Source organism: Anneissia japonica, unplaced genomic scaffold (genome assembly GCF_011630105.1).
Source record: "Anneissia japonica isolate Jap-2015-1 unplaced genomic scaffold, ASM1163010v1 scaffold1487_len315116_cov162, whole genome shotgun sequence".
Classification (NCBI taxonomy): domain Eukaryota; kingdom Metazoa; phylum Echinodermata; class Crinoidea; order Comatulida; family Comatulidae; genus Anneissia; species Anneissia japonica.
This window is the reverse complement of record NW_022732104.1, coordinates 128,149-146,058: the sequence shown is the minus strand read 5'-3', so window position 1 is coordinate 146,058 and position 17,910 is coordinate 128,149. Positions and strand designations below refer to the sequence as shown.

At 30.9% G+C, this 17,910-nt stretch overlaps 1 protein-coding gene across 4 annotated transcripts in view; it reads right to left on the bottom strand.

The window, feature by feature from the left end:
* Positions 1-17,910, bottom strand: part of LOC117115586 (von Willebrand factor D and EGF domain-containing protein-like) — a 59,577-nt gene that overhangs the window by 28,074 nt on the left and 13,593 nt on the right. For 3 of the 4 annotated variants that reach the window (XM_033259445.1, XM_033259442.1, XM_033259443.1), the window contains 17 exons: positions 17,532-17,704; positions 16,611-16,854; positions 16,109-16,168; positions 14,047-14,183; positions 13,531-13,626; positions 10,644-10,733; positions 9,709-9,844; positions 8,715-8,926; positions 5,969-6,042; positions 5,579-5,642; positions 5,182-5,391; positions 4,184-4,398; positions 3,000-3,769; positions 2,527-2,660; positions 1,917-2,039; positions 774-872; positions 184-298 (listed from right to left, as the gene is read on the bottom strand). In XM_033259445.1, the coding sequence (XP_033115336.1) occupies positions 184-298; positions 774-872; positions 1,917-2,039; positions 2,527-2,660; positions 3,000-3,769; positions 4,184-4,398; positions 5,182-5,391; positions 5,579-5,642; positions 5,969-6,042; positions 8,715-8,926; positions 9,709-9,844; positions 10,644-10,733; positions 13,531-13,626; positions 14,047-14,183; positions 16,109-16,168; positions 16,611-16,854; positions 17,532-17,704 (2,952 nt within the window). The remainder of the gene's footprint in view (positions 1-183; positions 299-773; positions 873-1,916; positions 2,040-2,526; positions 2,661-2,999; positions 3,770-4,183; positions 4,399-5,181; positions 5,392-5,578; positions 5,643-5,968; positions 6,043-8,714; positions 8,927-9,708; positions 9,845-10,643; positions 10,734-13,530; positions 13,627-14,046; positions 14,184-16,108; positions 16,169-16,610; positions 16,855-17,531; positions 17,705-17,910) is intronic. The other variant, XM_033259444.1, reaches the window with a different exon arrangement.

Below are 17,910 nucleotides of genomic sequence, written 5' to 3'. Positions count from 1 at the left end.
GATTTAAATTAGTTGTGTCTGATCAAGTCTGCTTACTTTTTAATTATGTTCTTCTTTGTTGGTTTGTTTTTAAGATGCCAATTAAAAGTCAAAACAAATCAAATGGTTACTCAAATATCCTATACAAAGTCCATTAGCTGAACGCAGACAGTGAATATAGTTTGAAGAATCTGTGTCGCATACCTTCTTTAATAGACCAGTCATAAATGTTTAGATTAGGAAGACAAGTAAAACAGTCGTTTGTTGGCGATGTTTCACCGACTGACCGACATGTTTGTTCGATAAAGCAGAAATCCATCTATAAAAGAAAGCACAATATACAGCAAAGTATTAACTACTTGTCCAAGTAATTGGTTTGTATATGTATTGAAAATGACAGTTTTAATGAGATTTTGATTAGTTTTTGGAAGTCACTACGACATGACGTCACGTTTAGTACATCCAATCCAGGTTAAAAATATATTTTTAAATGTTTGTATTATTAATAATAGTTTTAATCTCCTGTTATGAAGAGTACATTACTATTATTATTTTGAAATAAATTTGATATGGATATCTGTTTTATTTAGACTTTTTATTTAATGAAATTAAATGTGATTTATACTTTTAAAAAAGTAGTTTGATATTATCTATACAATAGTCTATCTCTATAAAGTTGCATGTCCCCTCCTGTTATACTCCTACAATTTTGGAGTCCCGGGGGTCGGCTTTACCCACCAGAACCAGAACCATGTCATATATATTTATCTGATACTGTACATTACTGTACTGACCGTTAAATTACAGATGCCTTTCCAGTTACACTGAAAGCAAAAGGAATCGAATATTGTGACAATTACTGCGTTGCTCAAAGATCCACTGTTGAACGATACCTTCAATAACAATATTCAATAGTTATTGATTGTGCAAAGATAATAATAATAATAATAATAATAACGACGAAGACTACAAGAACAACATCAACAATAGTTATAACAAGAATAATAGTGATAATGATAATGATAATAATAAATATTAATAACATAATAATGATTGATCGTTAAGACGCCTACAACCTGGCTCAAATTCATATAAAACATCATTACCAAGCTTTATGATGAGAAATAATAGTTCATCATGCAGGCCTAATTGGTGAATTTAGGCTTATTCGATGTTTAAGTAGTCAATGTATGCTTAAAACCTCAGTATGGGGGAAAATACAGTATCTTTACTATTAATCAATAATAGAAAAAGCAAATTATACATAAAATATAAAAATTTATACGTAAATTACCAATAATTATAAATATTAAATCATTATAAAGTTTGACTTAAGATAGTACAAACCAAACTTTTAAAAAATGTGATGCCAGTCAATGCGATTTTATATTTCAACATTTGTTCGTCTTCAGAAATGAAGATGCACAAATAATATTTGTTTTTTATTTACTGATATAATTAAAACTGATGTTGAAGTTATGAACCAAAAGAAAAACAAGACATTATCCATATGAAATTTAAACATAACACGGTGCTACTGAGCCTCCAACTAGGGCCGCAATGGCACAGGTGAGGGCGAAGTTAAGAGTTCTAACATCTGTGCCCTGCGAAGGTTAATTGATTTTCAGTTTATAGTACAACGAAAATTATGTATACGTTTTAAGGTACTTTCTGCATTGAACCTTAGCTTTAAGTAGTTTGAAACGCTTTAGAAAACTGAAAGTATAATTACCAGTTTATTAATAACAAAGTATGTAATGTAATGACATTATTTACAAGGCACATCTTTGCTTTGACACGGAAGATCGAAGCACGGAAATGAGCAAAGTGGAAGACAGAAAAACAATGGGAAAAGGCAGAGGAGATAAAAAAAAATCTGAACAAACATAATAACTTAATAGTTACAAAGGACTGAATCATCTGCAGAGTTAACTGACCTGAACTGCCCACTTAGTTGGTGAACGAGCGTCTTTAATTGTTGTCTTTGGTATCGGACAAAACACAGTTTGTTTGTTTCTGAATGTTCCAATACTATCGAATTCTGTCAATTCTTCATTTGACTAGATGTCGAAAAAAGCAAGAATGTATATTAAAACAGTAGATTTATAAATAAATCTATGAATCGATAAATAAATAAATGGATCAATAAATCGATATATTGATAGATTGACATATTAACGAATCGACACTTTCCAAATGATAGTTAATAAATAATTAAATTGATAAATTGTTAAATTGGTATACAGTAATCAGATAAATCAATAAATTTAAAAAATCAATCAATCAATACATTTTTCATTTAATCAATCTAACGATCAATATGACTGTGACAAACAAATATGGGAAAAACCCAATTGGCGATAAAGCAATTTACTTTGTGAACGCTGTCTCCCGCAATATACTGTAGTACTTTACTTTAAAAGGAAATAAATCCAACAACTTAGCAAGCTACGTTAAATTGCTAATAGCCATAATAACTTATCTTTGTATGTATATTAACATAGGCCTGTAATAACGGGGTTCAAAATAGTTCAATGTGAAACATACATTTAATAAATTAAGGTGACATCTGATGACATCTGTTCTGCTCACATTAACAACATTAATTTTAATGACGTCACATACTCGCGTTCGTTTATCACACAATCCGTTATCTCCAATACGTGTAACAGTGGGCGTATCTGCAACATTGAAATAATGTTAGTAAGTTTTTCAAAAACACAGTAGGTGCAAAACAGATTCACAATGAACCATTACATGTATTGCTTGAGATCTGATTGGCCGAAAAATAACAATCTGTGGTGCCTTTATAAATTATTGTTTATTGTTACAAAAATTATTGATAATATTACACTTTAAAGCTTCGCGTTATACATTTTAATTACTTTTTTAAATTTATATTTTGTTATGATTTTAAACATAAAAATTAAATTGTGATAAATTTTAAATGTGTAAACCTAATTTTCTAAATATAGAATAATTGTCGAATCGGAGGAAATGGTGTTACTTGTTACCCTTACCATATCGTACACTACAATCAATTGTGGAGAATCCATCGTCACAATCACAACCTAGTGACGTGCATTTACCGTTTCCTGAACAATTATAAGGACAGTTTAGACTTTTTTGTAAAGAGCTTATATGATTTCTACTTGTATCATCGTTTTGAGTCCATAATGTCTGATTCTCCAATAGCGCCCTCTCACATTCATTTTCAATTAAAGTATACGCGTATGAATCCCATCTAAAATCGTCCGTCAGTTGCAAGTCGGCAACGCATATTGCGATCGCATCTTCAATGTACATCTCCGTTCCTAATGTTTCCGAACACAAAGATGCTAGATTAGAATTGGATTGGCCTAATTTTTTTTCGCAGATATGTGCTGCTTGGCTCTGGGTTATTCCAGTTGGCGTTGGCCAAGTTGGGTTTACTGGCCTCAGATCTGAGTAGTTATCATCCGGGTAGAAATAATACTCATCATTTGTGGTATTTCCGTCAGTTAGATCAAAAACTGTTTCGTGCTGTATCAATGGGGTGAATTGGTGCAGATCGTGCTCATTTTGTAATGTAAGACTTCGTTTATGTCTAGGTTCACTCGATTTCGCCTTAAACTTGGCCGTTATATCTTTCGAATTGATAAGGTTTGTTCGAATGACATCGTCATAACGACTACATTTATGCTCTGGTGTCAGTGTGCTTCCAGGTGGTTTCTCACAGTTACAGAAATGTTTCCTCTTTGGATATTTTTTATGTTCTTGTAAATTATTAAAAAGGCCACCGTCACGTAATCTTCAAACAATAATAATTATTGACAATAAGCAAAATTAATATGAAAGGTATCGTAGCAATCTAATAGCATAATAGACATCACTAATTATCTCACACTGAATGTGTGAAGAATGTATACCTCTATCAAATAAAACGATGATAGTAACAATAACAGCAATAATAACAATAACGAAGATAATAATAACTATAACAGCAGCAGTAACAACAATAATATTTACAAAACTAATATTAGTTAATTAAAAATACGGAACTCTATACTGATATACGCTATTTAAAATATTTGATCTGATGGTAAGCTTCTGTAGGCCTACATGCTCATTATTGAATAAAAATGCAACTAAAATACTTTAGATCAACTATTTAAAAGATCTAGTTAACCACATGATTGTATTTTTTATACTGTATTGTTCTTACCTCCACAATTCAACAAATTCATTTGGTTGACCAAACTTCATGTCGATGTCCATCTTATTTTGTTTTTCATAGTGATAATCATTATTGGGATCGCCGTCAAATATTCCACAGAGACCACAGGTATGATTGAAGTCACTGGATGGTACTTGAACTGTAATACTCATCCCCCAGTCAGATATATCTCCACGGACAAATGCTCCTGAAGGAAAACTTACCTGCCGTCAATAAAAACAAACAAGATATCAATCATACTCTAACATATGTTTTTTTTATTGCAATTAATTCAGACTCCGTTATTTATTTTGTAACTGCAATTAAGAGTATTGTAACAACATACTACTATTTAATCTATCATTATACATACTGTTCAGACATTTAAACTGAAAATTATTTTTCATTAATTTTACAAAATTTAAATAAGAAGAACAAGTTGAGAAAATAAATTTTTTCTATTATACTGTCATATCAAAGAAGATTGTAATAAATTATGTGTTGGTAAGTTTAAGAACGGTAATAAAATTCCTCACTGTCGTTAATACAGTGCTCTCGATTCATCACCAAACACGCGATCATGTACAGTAAACAAACATAAAATTAGTCCTACAAGTAAGCACGATTTATTAAGACTAAATGATTTACGGTATAAGTTGTTGCAAATAGATTATAAATTAATTCTGAAAAAAAAAATCGTAAGTGGTACAGTGCGTTTTAATGCGAGACAATTCGCCGACACTTTGTCGAATAATTTCAGGCCCAATAGATTTTTGGATAAAAATTTTATCGACTGCTCAATTCGCCGACAATGCTCTTCTATTAGAACGTAGCCTCAGCTTTTTCAAAGTATATTTATGTTTTTAAAATCTAATAAATTGAATGAATTTGAACCAAAAACGAATAAATGAAATAAATCCTCAATAACATACCAGTAATAAAACTTACATTAAACTCTATAACAATAAAAAGGAATATATAAATGAAATGAAATGAGATTCACCCACTGTTATCTTGTTTCCAGATTTTGATTCCTTGATTTTGACACCATCTTCTAACGGCAACAAACTCATTATCTTCACTTCCGGTTGCGTTTCTAACAGCACGCCGTTGCACATGTCAACGGAAATAATATCATTATTTTCTCGGGCAACAAAACCACAATTGCACGAAATTTCATCTTTAGCACCACCACAATTCCATATCCGTGAATTGACCTATTTAAAAACAACATCTATTTTAAATAAAAAAGGTTCATGCGTGTTCCGAGTTTATAGATTATAACAAATTTACGATCGTATCGAGCATAGCAAGTCAAAGAAAAGTTCCATATATCTCCATGTATGATAGTCATATGGCTTACATTGTTCCGTTGTGCGTAGCGTGGTGTCAATGCCTACATACCTCAAAATCCCTGTTTAAACTTTTGTGCAATATGTATGTCCCTGTTTTGTAGAAATCGTATTTTCTGTGAAAAGTACATAAATATTTAGTTTATTAGATTGTTGTGACATGTCTCATTGAGTAATAGCCCTATATACAGAGTAAGTCAAATCACATCCTCATCATCATCATCATCATCGTAATCATAAAAACAATAATCATATTCATAATACTCATCATTTTCAATATCATCATTATTATTATCATCACTACCACCACTATCATCGTCGTAATCATAAAAAAAAATCATTATCATTAGTAATTATATAATCATCTCATTTCTTAATAATTATTATTGTATCTTGAATATATTTGATGAAATTCATTAAATGTTTCACATGTTTAACTTACAAGCGATCGAATGTGATGAAGTGTGGATCAGTGAATGAGTAGCACTGACCTCCTGTAACATCTTTAACGGATACCTGAAAATAAAGAATATTTTGACTACCAGCACAAATAATGCGTTATCCCAGTATATAACACAAACTACACTTTCTGACACTGTGGCTGAAATTACTTTTAAAATAAGAACAAATAAAGGCTGAGATAAAATATCAAACAAGGTTTTTTATTTTATGAAAAAACCTAGAAAAAAAACCCAAAGAAATCAAGGTAGTCACATACAGTAAAGAATTAATAAATGTTTAAAAACGTTATATTAACATTATATCTACTCTATTAATGTCAACAGATGCGATGTAATCTGAAGTTATATGAGGGAACGACGCAAAATTCTCGTCTAAGCTGAAATTTTCCCCTCAAACCAGCCGTTCTCTACAGTCCCAGTATCTTTCTGACAACAAGAGGGTCAATGTAGGGTACGGTGTACAATACGAACAAATAAAAAACATTTTTAGCCTGAAATTGTTAGGAAAAAAAGAACACTGGTTCTTATAGCCTATAAATAAAGTGTACCGTATTAAAATCTCATTGTGTGACCTTAGCATTCCAGTTGATGACAAGGATCCAGCTTATAGGCTTATCGTTGTGATTGTGTTAGCCTACTTGTGTTGTGTTTGTATTTTCAAATATTATAAATTTCCTTATAATACATTATTATGCATGACATAAAATACAATACTAAACCTTTCATACATTTGTGTACTTTGTAAATTACATGTGTATTGCTATTCAATGTTGGCGAATTGCAGTAAATGAATATCAATAAATGTGAATATTATCATTATAAACAATAGCCATATACATGCTACAGTATATTATAAACTAGACGGATATGATGCCGGCATTCTAAATAAATTTAATAATCATAAATGTTGATTAGCTGGTATCGCAATTATTGTTTCCTAAAAACAAACACTAGAACTATTTTTATTTGTCTTGTTAATTAACTAAATACCACAGGCCTAATAAACAACAGAAATAATAATAGGTCAAACGCGAAAAATGGTGGTCTTTCTTTGAAAATTAACTTTTACAATTTTGCATGATTTCTTACAAAAAAAAAACCACAAAAAAACAAGAAAACAGTTCATGCATTAACAAGATGGCTGATTTCCAAGATAGAATTGCTTGATAATCGTCATATAGAGCTGACCTATAAACCAAGGGACCTGTTTACCAGATCATCTGTCATCAAAACAATCCACTTCTCTATGTGCATCAGCAGAAAATTACTCAATTGTTTTGCATTAAATCCCGTGATAAGTAAAGCCTATATGTTGTTTCTTTAATTGACTATATTATTTAAATTAAAAAATACATTGTGTTTTTTTTTTCACAAAACAGTCGTGTCTGATTTTGGTGCGTCACCATTGTTCGTGTACAGATCTTTGCCTTTAAGTTCTCTTTGGCCGAAGTTCAAGGTAGTACAATCCTGCCCACTGATTAAATTTGGCTATAAGCCTATTTTTGATTCTCGTCTGCTGGTCAATGGATTTTTGATAACAAATTGATACAATTTTAACTTACCTATTGCCAGATAAATTTGCATTACTTCCAGAAAGATGAATGCAATTAGTTTACATTTGTAAACTACATCTTATAAAAACATGCATAATTTGCTATTCAGCGTATTCTGAGTTGCTTTACCTTATGTTTTAATCAATAGTTTTTTTTTGCCACATCTACTGTTACACAGGATGGAAGTTCCATTATTTGACGTAGATAGTAGGCCTAACGTCAATTTTGTATATGTTTCATACATGCCTTGATATTTGAAGGCTTCAGTACCATTTTGAGCTCCATCTTAATACTTATTAAAATAAAGCCAACGTACATTATACTTCAGTATGAGCTGATTCGAACGTTATATTTATCAAGCAATTTATTTAGTAGGCCCAATTGATCACCCAGCTTTTTAACACCAGGCCGGCACCCTAGGCCGTTTGGAACCTGGTCCTATAATGGTATAGTTTACCTCATAGCGTTCGTCTCAAGCCATGTATAATGAATGATGAAGGATTAATTTTTTGGCATATTTTGAACAATATTGCGGTTATAAAACGATAAAATACAGTCGACTAGGTTACAACGTGTTCAAAATAAGTTTCTTAGATTATATTCTCGCAAATTTGGTTTTGTTAGTAAAGATTTTTTAACTCCTTCAGCTGACCGCCGTAAACTTTTTGATTTAATTTTCCTTTTTAAATGTATGAATGCTATCTACGATGGAAATTTTGCCGTTAATTTTTCTCTTTCTGTACCACAATATCAATTCTGTAATTCTGTACCACAATAATAATCCTGTTCTTTTTTCAATACCTGGGGGGAGAGTCAACGTTACTAATCATGGGTTTATTAATCGTCTGCCTAAGTTATACAATTCTTTATGTAAAACTGATTTTTCTATTGACATTTTCTGTGATTCTCTTATGTGTTTTTGTCAAAAAGTTTAGGCCAATATTAGTAATATTTAGTTATTCTTACTTATCGTAACTGTATATTCACCTATTTATATTTAGATTTTATTATTCAATCCTGTAAAGGGTGAATTTGGTGAAATAAAATAAAAATAAAAAAGTAAAGTTTAAAAAAATATAGGTGGTTATCGTTGTTTTCCAAATCTTTAGAATGTACAGCATCCTTTTATTATAGAAAACATGATGATTTATAAAGGTTTATACAAATATAATACCTTTATATCATCTATATTGTAACCATTCCACATTTCATCATCGCTGACGATTGCACCAGTTCGAAGATTACTAACTCTGTTGCCATCTCGCATAAAATCAGTGACCGCTTTTATGTACACAACCCCCTTTCCACAGTTGCGTTTTGAGCATTTTCTTGGTTTTATCTCCACAGCACATTCAGAAATTGCAATATCCGGGTGTAAGTTATGTTCTGAAATACAAGTAAAAATCCTGAAGTTGACTGAGTCACTGGACATTGATATAAACATTAATTACGATAGAATGACACTAGGTATACAGCTTAGTGAAATGTTTGTCTTTCCAATCCCAATGTGCTTGGTTCAAATCATGCAAAAGGGAAGGGGATTTCATTTTAAAAAATATGGAAGCCCTAGTATTTTTGTTTAAAAACACTTCAATATTTGAAGCCTTGTCATTAATCTATTTATTTAGCGTTATACTTCTTCTATTTGTGGTGACATTTTCTTTTTTATTAAGCCAATAAAGGTATGTTTGAAACATACAAATTTTCACTAGTTTCTATCAGATTCGTTGATAATTTTCAGGTGAATGAACAAAATAATTAACTGTACTGAAAATTGCTATGTTTCAAATATAGGTTTATTGGATAAAAAATAAAATTTGAGACATCTAAATAGGCCTATTCGACATATATAGACCTAATATTTTTAATTCAATGTTTTTCTAATAACTTGCCCTTAATTCAGCTGTCTTGCTGCAGGCTAGTAAAAACGATAATAATATAAATTTCGGTACACTATATGCTAGAATTTGGTTCTGAAACGAGCATGTGATCGGTAGGATTACCCCCCACAAATATACATTTCAGGGAAGTAAATCACTGACGGGGATCGCCGACGAATACTACATTTATTAAGTTACTCTCCAGTGGTACTCCAAGGAAATGTCAAGCCCTAAAGTGTATTGCTTGAAGGCCTTAAATAGTTTAGAATATATAGAGTCTTGGCTTACCGTCTTTATCAAGTGTTAGTGGTATTGTGATACTACATTTTCCTTCGGTATCTCCACATACAACAGGTACAGTAGTTTCAAATATAACTTTATGACTCTCTCCATTTTCTACCAACGCCAGATGGTCTGAAGAAATCTACAATATGCAAAACTAACAGTTATATTTGATATCCATTGTTACTCTAGCAATGGCTAAAGTGTGCCAAATCCATGGATGCTTGAGAACGAAAAAAAAGTGTAGCTGAAATAATTATGTGTTTTATTTCAGTCTATTTCTATTCATCTACTTATTTAAAATATATAAAATTGTCAATTGAGAACTGAAACCGTTGCAATTACAAATTGTACACTAAGACAAAAATAAGCAATTACATTTGTAAAAAAAACAATTAATTCAAAAATATTACGTGTTCAATAAAGTCTACGATGTCAAAAGCCTTTTGTAAACCATAAAAGTACTAATAAATCCTCAGTAATTGCAGAGACAGCTGATCGAGGTAAATGTACTTGTTTACCCTTCGCATTCTAATTTAGAAAGCACCCTGTGCCAGACTTATGATAAAACCAGTGATAATTGAGTGCCTTACGTCATATTATAGTCGAGAAGATGACTTCATATACTAAATTCATGGTATCGTGAACTCTGAAAACATTAGGTATTATGAGACAAATATCTGTGACTCGTCCTTACACCTAGGCATTGGAATAAATAATGATGTTGTGTTTCTCCCTTGCGGTTGGTTAGGTTAAAGGGTGTCAATACCTTTTAATTTATTTATGTTTTTATAATTTAATTATCATAATCCTCGCAAAACAAAAGAAAATGCACACTTTGCCACTTATATGAGGGAACAAAGGGATACAAATATAAAATAAGAAATAAATGCAGCATAACAAAAAAATAAAATAAACCTAACACTAAGAAGATTGTTTACCTTGATTTCCGCCTTAAATACTTCGCTGTCGATAGCTGGACTTTTCATTTCCCTTGTATTGTTGAAAAATGTTGATACCTTGCATAGAATCTATCAAATAAACGACAAAGCGTAGATTACATGATCAAAATAAATATTTTCATAAATCAATGAAGAATGCTGTATACTTATATCAAGTCTAATTATAAGAAGTGAAGAAATGCTATTTTATGTATTGCTTTCTATTTCATTAAACATAGTAAATTATACAAAACACGGAAACATTGAAGCGACAAAACAAAAATAATACAACAATACACTGAGGATTGATAAAAGTGTTGAAAACTATAAATGTGGCTCTCCAAACTGATTATAACCTAGGTAAATCTGCACAAATAAACCCTATAAAAAATTAACAAAATTTGTTTGTTTGTTGCCAATAATATACAAAGTAAATGAAAAATTTGAAACAAGCATGCAATTAAAATTTAACAAAAATAAATCATGGGTTAAAAAAAAAAACGAAGAAAATGAACTCCCTCAACTAATCAAAATCATATCCCTAAAAAACCAGCAGAATTATACACAAACGAGGAAAAATATTAAGGAGTTTAAAAGGGAAATAATAATAAAAATATGTTTCTGTTTTAGGTCGTAATGTTTTTCTAACACTCGAACGTTCAGTGCAAAAGAGGTCTGCTTTTATCTGATGTACGTTTCTAACCTAGGCCTGTATTTGCAATGTTCTTACAACTATTAAATCTGGACAAAACAGGAAATCAACTAAGGACTTTCTTGTAGTATTATTCGGCCATTCTTATCATGCATGACAACTGTCTCTATTTCTGCATTTTACTTTCGGCACCTTAGGATGATTTGCAATGACAAATCATAACGTGTACAACGTAACATTACAGGCATATACTAATGTTAAATGTTTGACGATTTTAGCTGAAAATGTCACCTTTACATATTGAAATGTTTCACATTGTTTTTATCATTACAACCAAGTGATGTACGTCACTCAGAAACGTGCTTTCTGTTGTTTTATTAGGTAATCACATGTGGTGTAACAACTCAATATTTTTTAGAGAAGGTGACAATGTTGAACTTTGATTGGACATGTGTGTAAGTTATAGGTCAACAAAGAGCGAAAGTGTCAACATAATGTGACCAAGGACAAAACATAATTTAAATCAGTACACGTAATGTTCTTTAAAATTTGGGTCTATAAAAATGCATGTTAATTCATTAACTATATATAAATATAGCTTAGAAACATTGTTTATTTGCGCCATATAAATCGACCTATTATTATATATACAATGTTGTATTTTGGAATAAAAAAAGCTAATAATAATGTAATAATACAGGTAATAATAACAATGATAATAATAGTCGATTTGATGGGGATGACGACGATGCTAATTATAATGATAATTCCATTGTGATGATGATGATGTATATGCTGTTTATGATGATGATGCACTGCTTCCTGCACTTCTATTTGAATAGCGAATTACATACTTTGGGTGCTGCCGCAGAGCATGATCCCTGTCTGAACGTTGTATTTTTTAGGAGGTGTTGAGATGTCGTTCACAAAGTTATTTTGCTTTATATGCCTATGGCGATATCAGATCAGAGAAGACAACAGATAATGTATTAAGAACCTTGGAAATTTGTAGTGCAATTCAGTTACTTTGCCTAGGAAATGGGGTGATACAAGAATGTGTTCGTTTTGCTTTGTGTACCGATTTTCATTGTACGACGTGATGAGCAATAATAGTAATTAAGTAAAATAATAATAATAATAATAATAATAATAATAATAATAATAATAATTCAATTTAAGTAATATTTATTTCACTTTAGTCATAAAATATATTGTACAGTACGTGATGATAATTCGTAATAATAAAGAGAATTTCAGTACAAGGAAATAATCAATTCGTGAAAAAGAAACTCTGCGAATAAGCAAGCTTTTAGTTGCAGAGCCCTATATAAAATAACAACAACTTAGTAGAAAATGACATTTAACATTTAAAGAACTACTGTAAGTTATTTTTCACCAATATGATTAGGCATCAATTATGATTAGAGTTAATGTATTATTTATTTAAGTGGTTGATAAAAGATTATTACAAAATATACAGTTGTTTATATTACATCGAACCATCTGATCTCTAATTTAATTTATATTTAAAGGAACAAATATTTTTACAATTTTTCAACTCATCCGATAATTGGACCCGATAATAATAATAATAATAATAATAATAATAATAATAATAATAATAATAATAATAATAATAATAATAATAATAATAATAATAATAATGATGATGATGATGATGATGACGATGATGATGATGGTGATGATGATGACGATGATGATGAAAACGGTGATGGGGTAGTGGTAGTGGGGATGATGACATTAATAATAATAATAATAATAATAATACAATTTATGTAGGAGCTTGTACTATAGTTTTAGGAATTAAAATCCGATGTTCCGGGTAGGCCGAATATCTATAAAATTTTTCCCTATTCATCAAATCGAACAGCATACCTACCTGGAAATAAGTTATTACACGAACATATTTCCAAGGAGGGTACATAGCTTGCATCAGTTTCAAGAAAGCATATCTGGTCTACCGGTAAAGTTTGTATTTATTTATATTTAATTATATTCCAAATCACCGTCAACAGCGGAAACCCAGTCTTACAACAATGATGTGATCTCTTTTGAAATGGGTTACTAAAAACGGAATGACATTATCGTTAAAGAGTCCTTCACCATCTAAAAAAGGGTATAGTAACATATTCTTGTATTTTTGTTAATAATCAATTCGAATTTCTTTATGAATGGAAGCAACACCCAAATTTGATAATACACAATATAACTTACTTCGTCACCCATTCGTATGTGCGTCTTCAGTGGTAGGAATGCAATTGGCTCGTTCGTCTCTGTAGCAAATATTTCTGTGAGGTTTTCATTTACTGTCTGTAAATCACAAAAAAAAAACAATTAGGAAAACAAATTAATTGAATCAAAATATACACTGTTCTTTATATTACGAATTAACAAAACTATACAGTTGCTATTAACATAAAATTATGTATTAATGAAAGTATTATAATATATTAGCTAAAACACAGATTCTGTTATAAGATTCATTTAAGTAAAAATTCAGTTAATAAAGAATATATTAAACAGATAACTATCGAAGTAGCTATAGCAAAATGTGCTAATTACATCACATAGAATACGGTATGCATGCAGATATATTTGACTGATTGAAAGACAAGTACAAATGAACTGTAAGTCAAAGGGTAAACGTAATTTACAGACAGTCTTTATGACTGCATTGCAGACTAAAATGTAAACAGGAGTTAGAATGTAAAGAAGGGCTAAAGCACTTACTTTATACCACGTGACTTGATAAACAACATTGTTGGGTTGTTCTGTAAATGATATCTCATAAACACTACTCAAGTAAGCGCCATCTTCTCTTATCGCAATAGATAATTTCGGTCCCCTAGCAAGTGTCGGATACTTTTCTTTAAAAAAAAAAAAAGATAATGTTGCAATACAGTGAATTATTTATTTGTTAATCAATTTTAGTGTATGATGAGTATGAGATTAGTGGTCTCATACCTATCCTATAAACTGTCCCGACCCATCACAAACACATACACAAGCATATACTGTATAGGCCTATATTATGAGTTTCTTGGAGGGCCATCAACATTATCATCATTATCATAATGAAATGAAAAATAGAAATGTTTAATTCAACTAAAATACTGTAGGCCTATTCTATGATAATCACAAACACGATTATCAAAATTGTCCAAAAATATTTTATGATTGTTCTAGTGATTATTACATTGTATTTATGCAACCTGTTATGTGCGTTCCCGCTGTTTGCTGAAATGAAATAAAAATTGTAAAAAAAAAAAAAAAATAAAGATTGAGAGGTCCTTTTTCCATTTCCTCGTAGTGTATAGCCGAATTATTTTGTTTGCCTAAGATCATATACAAAATCTAAATGCGATATAAATAATGTTTATGAATCAGTATTATTACAGGCCTACATTTATCTACATTCTGCTTCGAAAAGGGGTTTTCATAAACACATTACCTTTCTAGCTAGGCCCACTTAAACTTTTATATATATAGGCCTAATATTATTATTATATATTATATATGTACAGTGTATATATATATAATATATATATATATATATAAATTTTATATATAAGAAAAATATTACTTGAGAAGAGATGAACTCTAAAACGTCTTGAGGTAATGCTTAATATATAACGTGTATGTGTGTATGGTGTATGTGTGTATGTGTGTGTGTGTGTGTATGCATGTATGTATGTATATATTATATATAATATATGTATGTATGTATGTATATATTATATATATACATGTATGTATGTATATATTATATATAATATATTAAAATATTATACATTATAATTCTATTATATAAAATGTATATAAATTATATATATGTGCATATATTAAAACATGCCTTTAATTGAAACACTTCCTTATGTTTTTTTTATATTTACAGACACTTATACATTCGGATGCAAAGTATTTCAAAGAAAATGCACGTTGTGTATTTTGGGAAGAGAATAAAAGGTAGAGTTTATACAAAAGTTAAAAAGTATTTGGTGGTGGTACACAACTTAGCATCGTAAATAATATGATCAAATAACTTTTTTTACCACCGTTATTTATAGTCCATTCGTATAATTATGTACATTCGAGTTTTGTTTCGGAATGTTCATGTGGAATCTGATATGTTACAGGGTTTGGTCAACCACCGGCTGTAAACGAGTAGGAAGTAGTGGCAACCATGTTAAATGTGAATGTGAACACACAACAACATTTGGTATATTTACCCCGGTTGATAAACCCGAACAGGTTTGTTTAAAATAAATATTATCAGATTCCGTCTGTATAGACCTATTATTTGAATAATATTTAATACTTTTGACAAATCTGGCATTCTTATCAATGTTTAAATAAATAACTATGATTATGGTTATAGTTAAGTCTGTACAGGTATAAATATCACGTAAGACAATGTACACACTTCATGCAGGAATATAGAAAAATAAAGAAAATTGGTTTTATTTAGATATTTATTTTCACCAGACTTTTTCAAGAGGGGAAAACCTTGAATTTTGAAGAATTTAAAGTAATTAAAAGACACCTCAGAAGTCGGGAAAACTCATTTCCCGCCTTCTAAGAATCACAATTTTCCCGAGGGGAGAACCCCCGGACCCCCCTTTCTTTTTGGGATTTTTGGATTCATGGAAAAAATCATATGCAACTACTCATTTTTTTTTATGTATATATACATACATAAGACTTATCTACTGTCTGTCTCTTATACACATCTAGATGTGTATAAGAGACAGTATATATATATATAACTCTGCAACATATTTAAGTGTCTTACCTCTACAGGGCGCGAATCCGTCAGTAGAGTACTCCGATGGTTTGCAACGAACTTTCATTTCTATGTCAATTAAATAAATGATGTAATTAAGTGTCAAACTAATGTAATGATTTGAAATGGAACATTTTACTTTACTTGTTGATTAATTAATTAACTAATTCATTGATTGATTTATTGATTGACCGATCGATTAAGTAATTAATTGGAACTACTTGTTAATTAATTTATTGACTAATTGATTGATCGATTGATTGGACCATTCAAACACAAGTACAGTAATGCTACTTTAGTCATTACAGTAACAATGAAACATTAATGTGCAACTTGTTTTGCTACCTGGTATGTATTCCTGTCATTCATAATTATTTTCATTTGCAATATGATCAATGAATCTATTAAATACACTATTCTCCTCTCACCCACATCGCCATTGGCTTTAAAACAATTTCCCACAGTTTTAGAGAACCATTTTTGACAGTCTATTTACGTTAGAATTAATTACCTTGGACACAGTATGCTAACATACACGACGGGGTTGGACTTAAAAAGTATACAAAAAAGTCTCCACAATTTCTGACAATGACGGGTAACCTGAATCCACAACAGTGTTGACGTTCAAGTTTTGGATGATAATTTCGAGGTTTTAAAGTTGCACAAGATTCGAACGTCCTATTTTCTCCCGGTAACGGTAAACTTTGGCCCATCGTATCCAGCCATATTGGCCCTGAAGTACCACAATAATTAACCTACAAAGATTAAATATTAGATTAAGTTTAGATGTTAAAACAAAGCAATATTACCAGTTAAAGAATATATTAATGGTATGGAATTCTCAATGTAGATAGAGTGTAGATACAAATGATTTGAGAAATGTTAATATACATACTGCATGGGCTTGGAATGTTGGACAGGAGTCCAAAATTTACGTGATACTGAAACACTGACTGCAACAATGCGCATGGAAGTGGCGTATCTAAGCATGCACCCACACCTTGAAAGCCAGCACCCGTCCAGTCGTCCCCAACAGGAATTTGTGAAGCCAAAAAATGTATGTGCAAGTAATTAAAAATCATCTCATATCACCTTTTTCGTCAGATAGTGCCTCCTCACGTAATCATCGAGTGCTCCTACTTCACCTTTGCTCTCACATTTTATAAAATAGGTCTAGATACGCCAATGGGCGCGTGGAAACAGTTGTATATAGATAATATATTTTCAAAAATTATAGTAACATAATTTGTAAGGTTTCATTTTCACTACTATAATTAGGCTGGATACTTTTGTTATTAAATTTTAATTGGAAAAGCCTATAGGGCGTGGCGCCACAATTCACTAGTTGTCGCGACCAAACATAAAAAGAGGTGTCACCATGAGCAATTAGATGTGAGTGTGTCAGAATCCTAAGAGTAGAATAGACACTTACATTAACACATTCCGTTGGCATCTCGGCGAATTTTCCATACATCATAAACACATACCATCCCCTTTCTAAAGCATTGTCGCATCTACCTCCAACACCTTCGTCGCGTCCCAAACCATAGTTTTTGCTCCGATACGGATCATCGATGATCCGGTGGCCCCCACTGGAGCACTCGTCTGTGGGTAAAAGAAAGGCAAAGCTATAGAGGTAGTTACAACGAATGGAATAACATCACCTTTAGGATACATAAATTTCTAAATATTTAGGGAAATTCTTTTTATATCTTCATTATGATATAATAGATGCCATTTTATTTAAGCACTAGGGCTATAAATCTGACCACCTGTAACTTACACCAGAAATCTCGCAAAATGCATTCGAA